This window comes from Perca flavescens, chromosome 18, assembly GCF_004354835.1.
Source record: "Perca flavescens isolate YP-PL-M2 chromosome 18, PFLA_1.0, whole genome shotgun sequence".
Lineage (NCBI taxonomy): Eukaryota > Metazoa > Chordata > Actinopteri > Perciformes > Percidae > Perca > Perca flavescens.
In genome coordinates, this window is record NC_041348.1 from 11,996,986 (window position 1) to 12,009,779 (window position 12,794).

The 12,794-nt window shown below is 42.0% G+C and overlaps 1 protein-coding gene across 3 annotated transcripts in view; it reads right to left on the reverse strand.

Annotated features, from left to right (window-relative positions):
• Window positions 1–9,160, reverse strand: part of runx2b (RUNX family transcription factor 2b) — a 44,295-nt gene extending 35,135 nt beyond the window's left edge. Inside the window, exons 1-2 of one of the 3 annotated variants that reach the window (XM_028605417.1) lie at window positions 8,879–9,160; window positions 8,536–8,659 (exon numbers count right to left, since the gene is read on the reverse strand). In XM_028605417.1, coding sequence (XP_028461218.1) covers window positions 8,536–8,593 — 58 coding nt within the window. In that variant the 5' untranslated portion in view covers window positions 8,594–8,659; window positions 8,879–9,160. Of the gene's footprint in view, window positions 1–8,535 lie in introns of all 3 variants that reach the window. The other 2 variants (XM_028605419.1, XM_028605418.1) reach the window with 2 other exon arrangements.
• Window positions 9,161–12,794: the final 3,634 nt, after the last annotated feature.

Below are 12,794 nucleotides of genomic sequence, written 5' to 3' on the forward strand. Positions count from 1 at the left end.
AGGAAAAGGGCGTGTGTGTGTGTGTGTGTGTGTGTGTGTGTGTGTGTGTGTGTAGCCATCTGGCTGCATATGTGTGTGTGTGTAGGTGTAATCATGTGTGTAATGTAGTATTCATGTGAAAGTGACATTTTGTAGAATGGGTAAAGATACATTTGTCTGTGGGCATTGTAAAGATCGTTTGGACCATACATTTCCATAAAGTAACATATTTTCCAACCGCTGCGTCCAATTAAGCCAAAGAACTCTGACATCCCTCGTTCTTCTATTTTCTCCTACACGTTTAAGCTACAGTAAATCAAGGCTACAATACACATACGCACTCCTGAAATGGTAGCTTTGTCATAAATAAGAAAACAAAAAGAGCTCAACATCACAAAAACACCCTCACATAAAAAAAAAAAAAAAGTGTTTGTCAGCAAAAAAAATGACTGCTATTTTTGTTTGTGCCGAAAGTAATTCTCCAGAGACTAAACTGCGCGCTTTCTGTCTCAATTGGGCTCTTTCTTTTTTCCACCAATCCTCCTCCCAAGCAGGAATAAAAAGAAAACAATGCAATTCAAAAGGCCGGAGCTCCCAGCCTGTCATTTAGCTGTAACTTTGAATTGTCTTTGCTCTGCGTGAGCTGTTTTCTTTCACTCACACACACACACACACACACACACACACACACACACAAACACAAACACACAAAATTGTTGCAGCATCCTAAAATTCCACCACGAGAGAGGAAGAAAGACAGAGGAGGAGAGGAACTTTCAAAATATCACTCTAATAAAATATTCCTGCTCCCCTGGGATACTCCTTTGCTCATTCAGCATCAGGAGAAGTGAAGTGGAAAACGCCTGTTATTGGTCTCCGTCCAAAAAGGAGAAAGAGAGAAAAGAGAGAGAGACCTATTTCCTTTGGGGAAAAAAATAGAACGAACAGCGCAACAGTTGACGGAAAACTTTTAACTGCGACAACAAAATGAACTACAGACGACTGTAAGAGGGCAGCTGTCTGGGTGAGTGACAGGATTCGACTCCAGACTGAAAGCCTGCTGCAGTGAGGATCAGACAATGTGTATGTATGCAGACTTCGATCACACAGAGCTGCTTGCCGGAGCGCTATGATTGGATTGAATATGTGTAAACTGGAACAGCTCGGGGATCAGCATAAAACACACCAGCTACAAGTTCTCAAGAGATGCCAGCCTCAGTCACAGGAAAGAGCTTTGAAGCAACCTGAAATGTAACATAGGGGCTTTTGCAGTTTTGTAACACTGCTGTACAAGCAGAAATCGTCCAAAACTTTTTCTTTTTTTTCTTCTTCACAGCAAGAGTTGTGCAGACTTCTGGAAATTTGCAGCAAAGTTGCAAGACAGAAAATCTAACCAGCAGCACTTTATTGTAACCTCCTATTTAGCCTTTATAAGCAGTAATTAACACTCAAACAACTTATAGCACAATATGATGTTGTTTTAAACAGATATAAGTACATTCTTAAGTGTCTTTTATTGTATTTGTCAACAACTATAACTCGTCCTTTGAAACATTCAGCTTGACAATACAAGATAACACAATTGTTATCTAAAATACATCTTTATATGAAATATTTGAAAGTATTTGTTTATCTTTATTAAATGAAGTCATTATTTAACTTGTTCCCTTTGGTTTCAAATTTTGCGGGATGCTTAAACCCCGTAATTCTTGCTTGCCAGTCTAGTTTAGCGTTCATTTACTAATACCTCTCCTTCACTCTCCACAACTACTGAGCAAACTCGGCCTGCTGATAAAGGCCATGAAATGCGGTTGAAAGCCCTAGGAGAAATCTGGCAAATGAACGGGTAGCTTATCGATGCTTTATGGAAGGAGTTATAATTGTTCACAAATACATTAATAAAGCCTTAAAATATCCTAATATCTGCTTACGACTCCATTATAGTGGGTTCTAAACAATTTTTCTATTCAAGTTTAGGTCTACATACTGCTTATAAAGGCTAAGTAAGGGGGTTAAAGTGTTACTACATAACCACATAATGTTTTAGTTCTTAAACTCAAATCTATCTGCATGCTTGTTTCCTTTCTTTCTTTCTTTTTTCTCTCTCTCTCTCTCTCTCTCTCTCTCTCTCTCTCTCTCTCTCTCTGGAGGCCACTTTACAAATGAGAGCTACCATTTCTAGCTTCTCTCTTCTCCCCAGAGACTTGTCAATATCAGCTACACACACTATTCAAAGTTCAAAGACTAGCATCCCACTACACACACCTACACACACTCTCCTGGCCCCTTTTGTATCTCTGGGGCATATTTAATTTCAGTGTCTGTGTACACATTTGATTATGTCTCCATGCATGTGTGTGTGTGTGTGTGTGTGTGTTTGTGTGTGTGCCACAGGTGGTACGGTGCTGGTGACTCTGCTCTGATTATTGCGGTGACCAAAGCATCGCTGCCCTGTCACATTTGTCATCGCCCTTTTCCTGAAAGCGTGGGTGGGAGGGGAAGGATGGAGGGAGCACATGAGGAGAAGGAGGAAGGAAAGGGAAGAAGGGAGAAGAGGAGGTAGATGATGGTAAATGGCCACCCCTGCGGCGCCATATGGGAGGTGGTTTGAAAGAGTCGGTCTTGTGTTGCTCTTACTGTATGCCTCATGAGTGCAAACCGATCCTTTCCTTTGTATCATATCTCTGTCTCACTTACTCTTTTTCTTGCTTTTAACGTTTCTTTCTCACTCTCTAATTTTCACACTTTTTATACCTCACTCTCACATTAAAGAACAAACATGGAACCCCTCTCTTCCACACACACACACACACACACACACACACACACACACACACACACACACACACACACACACACACACACACACACAGGCCATCAGAGTTGTCAGACCGCCATTAAAGGCTTGCGTGGGCGTTGCCGAGTAGGTGGGCACTCTGATTTTCAGGTGTACTTGATCTGTTGTGTTCACACCTCGGCCCTGGCGGTGGGCCAACTGTGTGGGCAGGTAATTTGAGCAAATTAGGAGATGGGGCATGTGTGTTATTAATGACACCCCACACCCTCCACTGCACGCCCACCTATTGTTCCCTCCTCTGCGAGCACCTTTCTTTTCTTCCGCTCCGAGTCCCTTGGTCCCATCTGTGCCTCCTGCTCAACACCCACCTTCAGCCCCTCTGAAGGCACAGTGTATGGAATGCACACACACACACACAAACACACACACACACACACACACACACACACACACACACACACACACACACACACACACACACACACACACACAAATGGTGCACATTGGACGGGGGCGGCAGAAGGGGGGATTGGTTCCAGGTGCCAGTTTGAGTGAGAGCATTAATCAAGCGGACAGATCTTCCTGTCACAGACACCTTTAGTGTGCATGCACGCACACACACACACACACACACACACACACACACACACACACACACACACACATACTCTCTTTACAGTACACAGAAGTAACTTCAAACCCCTTTATTCCATGACATTGATACCAAACTCCCATTTAAAAATACTATTTTTTTTAAATGTGTGCCGAGTGACAAATGATTATGACTTGTGAGAAAGTGAGCAGTGATGCCAACGTCTGAAGACACGTTGTAACAAGGTGCACTTATCCCCACAGACAGCCCCACTGATCTGCTGCCAAGCTATTGATCACAGTTAGAGCTGTAACTCTTTGATACTCCTTTACTCATCTTGTGTTACCTTTTCAAAAAAAATCAAGCAGAATCCTGCCCTTCTATGTTTACGCTCTGGCAGTTTACAGTGAGGGTTACCTGATAATAATCAGAATTTCCTAAAAAATATGGCTAACACATCCAACCCGTGCTGCTCTTTTCATGACCTGTTGGTAAGTAGGTTTGTGTATTTGGGAGTTTGGCCTGAGTCAGAGGGGATACCGCATTCCTTTAAGATTAAACTAACAAGGGGAAAAATCTGCCCTTTTCTCCGATGTGGGGCCGAACAGGTATGGCCTTGTGTAGGTGCTGCGGCCACGCTCACACTCACATCGTTACAGGCTGAACCCAAACATCCAGGAGACTCAACACTCCATATTTCCCCCTTATAGAAACACGGAGCGTGGAACCGAAGCCGACTCGGTCGTTTCGCAGGAAAACGAGGGGAAACGCATAACAATGCTGTTCAGGTTTCTGTGGTTTGCTGTATCAGCTCTGCTTAAAGCCATCTTCTGACTTAAATAACTCAAATAAAACATGGAAGAGAGAAAAAGAGAGGACAGGAAAACGGACAGGGCAATGTGAAAGAGGTATATGAATCTGGGTTATAATACTGGGGTTCTGTTTCATTAGAGTGAATCGGTTCCAAGATAGACCAATTTTCAAAGTGTTAGGTAGTTACTTCCTCTCTGAGGGCTTATATCGGATAACGGTAATTCGCCCAGCATGATGCAATTGAAATGGATGAAGGGCTGCAGGATCTTGTTAAGTGTGAAAATAGCACAGCGCTGCATTAAAAGCCTCGCTGGCTAACGCAATGGCATTAAACTACCTGGTAATTATGGTGCATTCAAAAATCATAGCTTTGCGTACTGTAGGGTGAGTTTGCAGAGCTATCCAAAAAACACACACCAATTTGGCATGTAGCTAGAGTAAACACAGCTAACATATTAAATGTTTGCTCCTATATTTGTGAGAAAAAAAAGCAGAGATGTTAGCACTCATAGTGTTCAACAAACAGGCTTTATCGCTCCATCGAGAAAATTGTTTTTCAGTCTATTATCAACACAGGCAGAAACCTACAATAAGCATCGTCAATTGGTAGGTTGCCTTATCATAACAGTGTAATTAGCCCCCCAGCTACTGAATATGGGGATAAAAAGAAGAGATAATACACAGTTCCTTGTGAGTATTTACACTGAACGCTCGGTTTGTTGTTGCAGTCTCCATTATACAGGAGTGAATTTGATCTCCCTCTGCAGTAAGACTATTTATACCATTTATTCCATGTTTCAATAACTCCTCACTGTTTCATTTGGAAGGAGGAGAAGCAGATATTGTTCATGTCTCTACAGTTCAGAGTTGTTCTGGTGGGGCAGTGGACACCACAAAAAAAAAAGGTGCCTCACAATCAGGCGTCCTCTTGTTTTCTTGGAAAAGGCAACACTCATTTCCATTCATTTCAGGTATTCATTTTTCAGATATAATGGATTCGAAATATGCTCTTATGACCATGCAAATACCTTTACAAATGAAAAGAAAAACAAACTTGAGGAGAAGTGTTCCCATGACTCTCTCATTTAGACCTTAATAAGTGCCTACAGCCTATTTAGGGCCATAATTAACCCACCATTCACTGTTGGTACATATGAGTGAAAATACAGACCAATTAATCTATCTTTGATTAAACACTGATCACATTAACGCTTGGCACCTCCCTGATTACCCTCAGGAATTTTGTAGACTAATGTGAACCTCCAGTGCTAATAAGTCCTAATAGCGGGTGCAAAGACACAGCACCATTTTACTCCATCAATATGACCCTGCCGGGATTAAATAACATGTTTGCCTCAGAGGTACAATTAACCATTGCTATATAGAGTTCCTTTGAGCATGGAGTTAAGGGAAGAGTCTTCTCTGCACAGTAGCAGCCAGTGAAGCGCTCAGATTTTCCCCCCTGGCTTTTTCAAATTACCTATTGATGAGTGGGCTTCACGTCTCTCCCTGGCTGTGGGGGGGGGGGGGGATGTCTGGTTCACTTTTAAGATGTCTCCAAGAAGCAGGCATGTGGTTAGATCTAAGGCAACACTTATGCAACAGAAGCTGCCTTTCTCAAATACATATACGGTTTCCCTGCAAATTATCTGACATTTTCTTAGGGGAAAGTTTTCCGCCCAGAGTCTTCAGATATTTACCCACATCGCCCCGCTTTTCTTTTGATCGTGTTGATTTGGGTCCGTCTGTGTAAGCACTTTTTTTTTTCTCTTCTCTACTGCGACTGCACAACCCTACTGAACGATAATTGCTCCCATGACTTAATTGTCTATATGTAATTAAGTTTGTAATAGAGAAAATAGGCACTTAAATGTTCGCCAGAGAGGCATGGTGGTTGAGTGGGTGCCACACATGTTGAAGATTATTCTGCCCTCCTCATCTGATCTGCCAGTCTGAGAAGTTACACAAAATGTATTTGAGGCAATTAAATGAAACGTGCTTGATGTAAATGCCAAGACAAATTTTAATGAGCCCCCTTTTCTCAATTTGGAATATTTGCCCGCTCATTCAAGTCAGCTCAATTTATCGCTGGGAATGTACACTCAGTCCTAAAGTAAAACTGTCCTTAAATACAAACCTACGGATGGGATGGAGTAATGTGGCTTTCTAACTAACAAAACATATTTTGTAACTTTGTGTTCTCATAAAACTGGCTGACGCCGGACAAAATGATCCAGGAGAAACATGGGAGCAGGAGAACTCGAAGAAAATATATAAAATCAACAGCAGGCGAGACTTGAGCTCAGTTATTTCACGTTTTAGTCCACTAAAATGAATTCAAGTTGCAAGCAATAGACAATTAGTCCTAAATCTCCAAAATCAAGATGAAAAGAAATAAGAATATGTACTGGTATTAAAATCTGTGAAGCAAATTTGTATATCAAATGTCTCCCTATTTGAGTTGAATGAATATTCCAAATCAAACTCAACTTCAATCAAAGTTAGATCCTCTTTTTGTCTGATCTGAATCCTAATTTTGACCAGTTCCGATACACTACAGTGCACTCCATTTATTTATTTTATATCATAAATACTACAGAAAGCTCTGGTGGTCTTGCAAGCCCACATTGTGCTGTCGAGGGGGCTTTTTGTGGTTGTACCGACAGATTTACTACCCAGATGTTCATAAACAGGGGCAACACCAATGAGCCGCGGCACAATATCAATCAGCAATACCTTAAACGAGAGAACTGATCAGTGATTATCTTTCCTCCGAGTCGCTCCACCTGAACATCTGTACACATCTGCTCCTCTCTCCCTCTGCCACAGCATGCTTTCAATTTCCTGCACCGCTGCTCGTCTCCTCTGGTGCTCCCGCGCTCCGACCCCAGAGACACACCGAGAGGTCAGGGGTTAACATGTTAATAGGTGGTGGTGATTGGTAGAAGACGCTCACTCTCTCCCGGCTTTCAGAGTGTATTAGGAGCCACCCTGCTTCTGTGTGGAGCAGGAGCCCAGAACAGCTGTGTCTCACCACGGAGCGGCTTCTTAAAAACATCTTTTAAACATTTGATTTGGACAGAGGAGCCGAGGCTATGGACTGGAGCGGAGAAGGCGAGGGGGTGGGGGGCTATTATACTGTCTATTCCTTGTGTCGCACAGGAATGGAAATGTTTGTTTAAATTCGAAAATTCATCTGGCAAACCTAAAACTGATTAAATTAGATTGTGTAAAGAAGCTGTCACAATAGAATACAGCCAACCCAAAACAGAGGCCGCAAACTGGAGCGTGCAAGTTGGCCTTAACATGTAATTGAAAATCATAAAGTTGACACTGCTACTGTTCACAGGTTTTCAATTTTCGCGGTCTTATTTTTCCTATGGATCCACTTCGGGATCCAAGCAGCATTTAGAATATATGATTAGACAAAGGAAATATAGATGAATATGAAGAATATTTTGAATATAAAAGGGTAATTGTGCAATTATTTGAAAACAAGAAAGGGAAGGGAAAAGAGTTTATTATGCAAACAAATTTATATTTCATCTTTTTTTAGTCATTTGAGGAGAAGCAATAAGTCAGGGTAAATTGATAAGACAAGACTTAAGTTCAAATGAAATATTCCAGCACTTAAATTGCAAATTCATATCATGGAAGTCGACATGGAGCAACCTCTTGTTCAAAGCGGATTTATGTCTGTCGATGAAATGTTCCCTGGAGGCTGCAGAAATCTACACTGATTAATTCATTAATGACAGCAGCACGACCCGAACAGTTTCAGTAAAAGATTACAGACCTTTCTTGGCAAACTAATCAATACTTCTTCCATACGCACAACAGAGACACCCAACACACACAATCTAGTAATCCCCACATCTTGTTTCAATGCTCAACTGTAAACTCTCTGGTGCAGTGTCTGTTTACGTTTGTCAAAAATATCACCCATGCTTTTGGTTTCCGCAATGGCATCGCTTTGTAAATCTAAGGGTATGTTGCACAAACATGCCATCTTCCTCTTTGAGAAATATTTATAAACATAACGTAGAGTAAATAGTGGAATCTGTTTTTGTTTTTTCTTCTTTTCGTTTTTTGTATTCGCGCACCACAAAAAGCCTTGATGATATTTTGGTCTTTCTTCCACCACATAAGCTTGGACCTTGATAGCAGGGTCCTCACTGACCTCCGCTGATCCACACTCCACTCATCTGGACACAAATCCTTCAATCAGATCCAAGTTTGTTACCCCCGTTACCCAAACCCCTTCTTTCCTGTATCCAAACCTCAACACCTGACCCCCGAGTCCTCCCCATGACCCAACTCCAGACACAACAGCAACCAACGAAGAAGTACTCACCCCAGAAGAAGTTTTGTTGACATGGTGTCACTGTGCTGAAAAGGCTGTTAGATGCCATAGCTGCCTCTGGTTGCAGAAAGACCCACTTTTGTTCCTCTGTGGTTTCCGTGACCCTTGACACGTCCTAAACCAAGAGCACGCAGCGTGTCATGAAAAAAAATGGAAAAAGCCATCTACAAGACATGCTTTTTATGTATCAACTATTTGGACGACCACAAGTAACAACCAGGTCTGGTTTTATAGAGCAAAAAAAAAAAAATTGCAGAGGCAAATATCGCCTTTGCGGATACATCAGATGGTGTCGGACTTGCTTGCTTGGCGAGTGTGGTTGGAACGTACTTACTCGCTTAGCGCCGTCCTTGTGACTGGTGCTGGCCCGCGACGATTAACCATTTACACTCCAGGTTTCGCCCTCAAACACCAACCCCGAGCCGCACGTCTGTGGTTCTGTGGTTGTTTGGGAGGCGAGCAGAGCCCTCACACAACCCAAAAGGCACCAGCTTTAAAACTCGTCTCTTTCCTGCCCTCCATGTGCCGTCACTTGAGAGCCTGGGTCACATGCCCTCTGATGTCATCACGACACAGCAGTTGAGTGGGACAGCCTACCGTTGTGGCTTTCTTCCCTCGTCTCTCCTCTCCTCTGACTTTTTTTTTTTTTTTTTTTTTTCCCTCTCTGGCTCCCCTTCTTCTCTCTTACGCGTGGTTCAACAGCATTTCCAGGCTCTCTGGGGGATTGGGTTCTGACGCTCCCATGAGTCAGGAGGCTTCAGCAGGGGCAGCTTGTTCAACCGCCCATGCCTCCTCAGCATATGGGGAACAGCGCTCTCTCTGCTTTGCTCTCCCTTCACTCTTTCATCCCCCTCCCTCGCTCTTTATATGTTTCTCTCTGAATCTGCTGCTCCTTCCCTCAACTCCTTTAACAGGCTGCTGTGCTGCTCCTGTCTGCCTCTGAGCAGGGAGAGCTGAGCTTGGTAAGATTTGAGGGTGTGAGTGAGGAGCGAATGGCTGGCTGGCTGGCTCGCGGTGTGAGACTGGGTGTGTATGTGTGTGTGTTTGTCTGTGTATACATGTGCAGCAGAGAGAATGGGGAAAGAGAGAGACAGAAAGGCTGGGGGTGTGTGTGTGTGTGTATAGAGAAAGCGAAGGTGGTGTGAAACTGCTTATTTACAGAGGAGTGTGCGAGAGCTGCTTCAGTGTCACTTTTCAGCCTGAATTTGAAAGCTTTTATCTTCCGTTTCACACTTTTTCTGTTGCTGTGTCACAAACAGTAGTCATGTTATTGTGTCATTACTGTAATAACTGTGTATATGTGTGTGTGTGTGTGTGCATGCAATCCTGTACTGACCTTTAATTGGCTCTCATAGAAGCGACAGACAGGGGCGATTCCTGTAAGAGGCTGTAAATCATGGCCACCTGTCTCTTTTCTGAAAGAGATGCCTTCTCACAGTCTCGCTAACACTCGGGCGGGCGGGTGAACACACACACACACACACACACACACACACACACACACACACACACACACACACACACACACACACACACACACCCTGCAAGAATGGCCTGCCAACATGTAGTGCAGGCAGCTCATGACAATTAACGGTGAATCATCTCACACACACACACACACACACACACACACACACACACACACACACACACACACACGCGGTACACACCCATCACACGTCACGGCTCGTCTTTGATCAGGCACCATAGGTGTTTTGTTTCAACAGATCAAAAACACAGACGGGGTGTTGGGACAGAAGCAGAGGAACGTGTGGAATGAAGCTGGGGGTTCAGTCAGGTTCGAAAGTATATCAGTCGTCGTGTCACTGGCCAGTATGACTAAGCAGTAAAGAAAAGAACAATGCCTCGGGCACTTTTCTCATGATTTGTTATTGCTAGTGGAAACTACCTTTTAATCAAGTCATTTGCATCTATCACGATTTAATCATAGCCTGTAATTTAAAAGGGCTGGTCCATCCAAATAAAGAATGGCATGTTTTATGGGCCATGTTTTCGAGATATCCCTCTTGAACGGAGGTGAACAGAATTCCGTTTCTGTTGCTGACAGAATTAAAATACGTCTTTCTAGAAACAATGGCACCAGTACTATGCACAAGTTTAATTGGAACTACTTTCTATAACAGAAATAGTAAATAATAAGAAAACTGTTGCTGCATTTAAAAAAAAAAAAGTATTTCTTTATTGCTGCGAGCATCACAAATAAACTTACTTTTACCTCTATTGCATTGGGGTGGCAGCAGAAATCTCAGAGACATATCTCAACACCGAAACCTTTTCGAGGCTAGATACCACAAGAGGCAAGTGATAAAATGTTTAGTTTTGTCATTTGTTTCAACTGTTAAAGGGTCAACTGTTACATTATGAAAACAAGCAGAATAAGGACATTGTTTGGGTGTATTATTTGAAATACATTTAGCGTGTCTAAAAGTAACATTTGATCATTTGTCTTAAAAATATATGGTAAAGAAATGTTATAGTAAGTCTGATGATTTAAATTGTTTAAGAAGCAAGAACTCCATTACAGCCCCAAGCTAACATATTTAATCAATGTAAATCAATGATTTTTGATTTTATTGCATTATATCCAAGTGAGGTCAATGAACAAATTAGTAACTCTACCTCAAGTTTGCACAATGTAAAGACATTTGAGCTAAAGATATGACTAATAACATCTGTGTGAGTAATAAAGTAAATCAAGGTTTAATATTTACTTCAAATCTAAATTACCTTTAATAAAGTAGTGAACAAACATGAAATACAAACAATCCCCAGAAATTCTACAGCATAACAGCAGTTCCACAAGTCTTTGCCACTTACCCTATTTTTGCGCAGTGAAACATTTTCCTTGGCTTGGTGCTTTGTAAATATTTGCTGTCTAAAACAAGAACATGCCTCTTGAGTTGCAGCGCATGTTACAGAATCCTTAGGGAAGGCCTATTCAGATGCTGCGCACACACTGACTATGCCAGAACGTACACGGTACCTATTTCCATTTACAGATTTAAATCGCTCACAACATGCACGCAGTTTACCTTGATGCCTAATATACTATTCATCAACAGTCTTCCTTAAGGATTGTCAGGCTATATGTTTGGATCACCAGTGCAATAGCAAAGACAAGCTGTACAGAAGAATTAGTTTGGTACTTCATAGTTTGATAATACTATTTCATGCCATGTATAAACCTTTTTAAGGTTATTGTGAATAGATGATTTGCTGTCAGAAGCATTCAACTTTAGGACAGAGTGCAGCACCGCCGTGAGCTCTGCTGAGCCACAGTAAATTACACGCAGTGTGATGGGAATCTAATTTGCACATCATGATTGAATCTAAAATCCTGAATGAAAAAAAAAAAGCATAAATGTCAAACCCAACTTCGTATGGCAGAAAAAAGAACTTCTTGGGTGGCATGGCATGTGATAAACAACCTTGATGGTGAAAATCTGAACTAGGATGATATCGTCTCAGATATCTCTGCATGAATTGGAAGGACAAGGAATGGATGATGTTTTCCCCTGACACAGTAACAAAGTTTAGTTAAAGTCAGCCAAATATTGTTTTACTTGCCCAACTTTTGGTCAGGTCAGCGGTTCACCCACCTTAAGAAAACCACAACAAATCGATTCCATCACTGAAACCTTGACCACAGCCTCTACTTGTCTATAAGCAAGTCTAACGATTTTAACTCAACTCACCCCTGATCTAATCCACAAAAAATGCTAATTAAAAGTCTTGATTTTGTTTTGAAAAGAATAACGTTTTTGGGACATTTGGAAAATAAGGTATTTATTGAATTGATCCTGCCTGATTGGAAGGATTTTAACAATTGTATTGTAAGAGGAGCCAGTGATGTGTGTTTTAATGGATTTAACATATCCAATCATACTGTGTATGTGTACAGTAGAAGCAGTGGAGCGAGTTCAATACAAGACACTGCCAGCTTGTCTTCATTTTGCTGTACAGACAATTTTGTAATATATGTACTCCTTGCTGTCAAAAAATCTTTTATGTGAAGGTAATCATGTTAAGGGCTAGAATATGCTGTGGAATATAATATTTCATTCATTACTGGTTCTCCACTGGTGGCCGTATACTACGCTTGCTATACTTGTGTGTGTGCGGAGCAGAAGAGCCTGGCCATACTCTGAGCTCTGGCCAAGGTCTGCCCTGAGGACTGTGGTCGATGGCCCACCCTGCCAGACACTTTCTCTCTCCTACCACTCAGGACC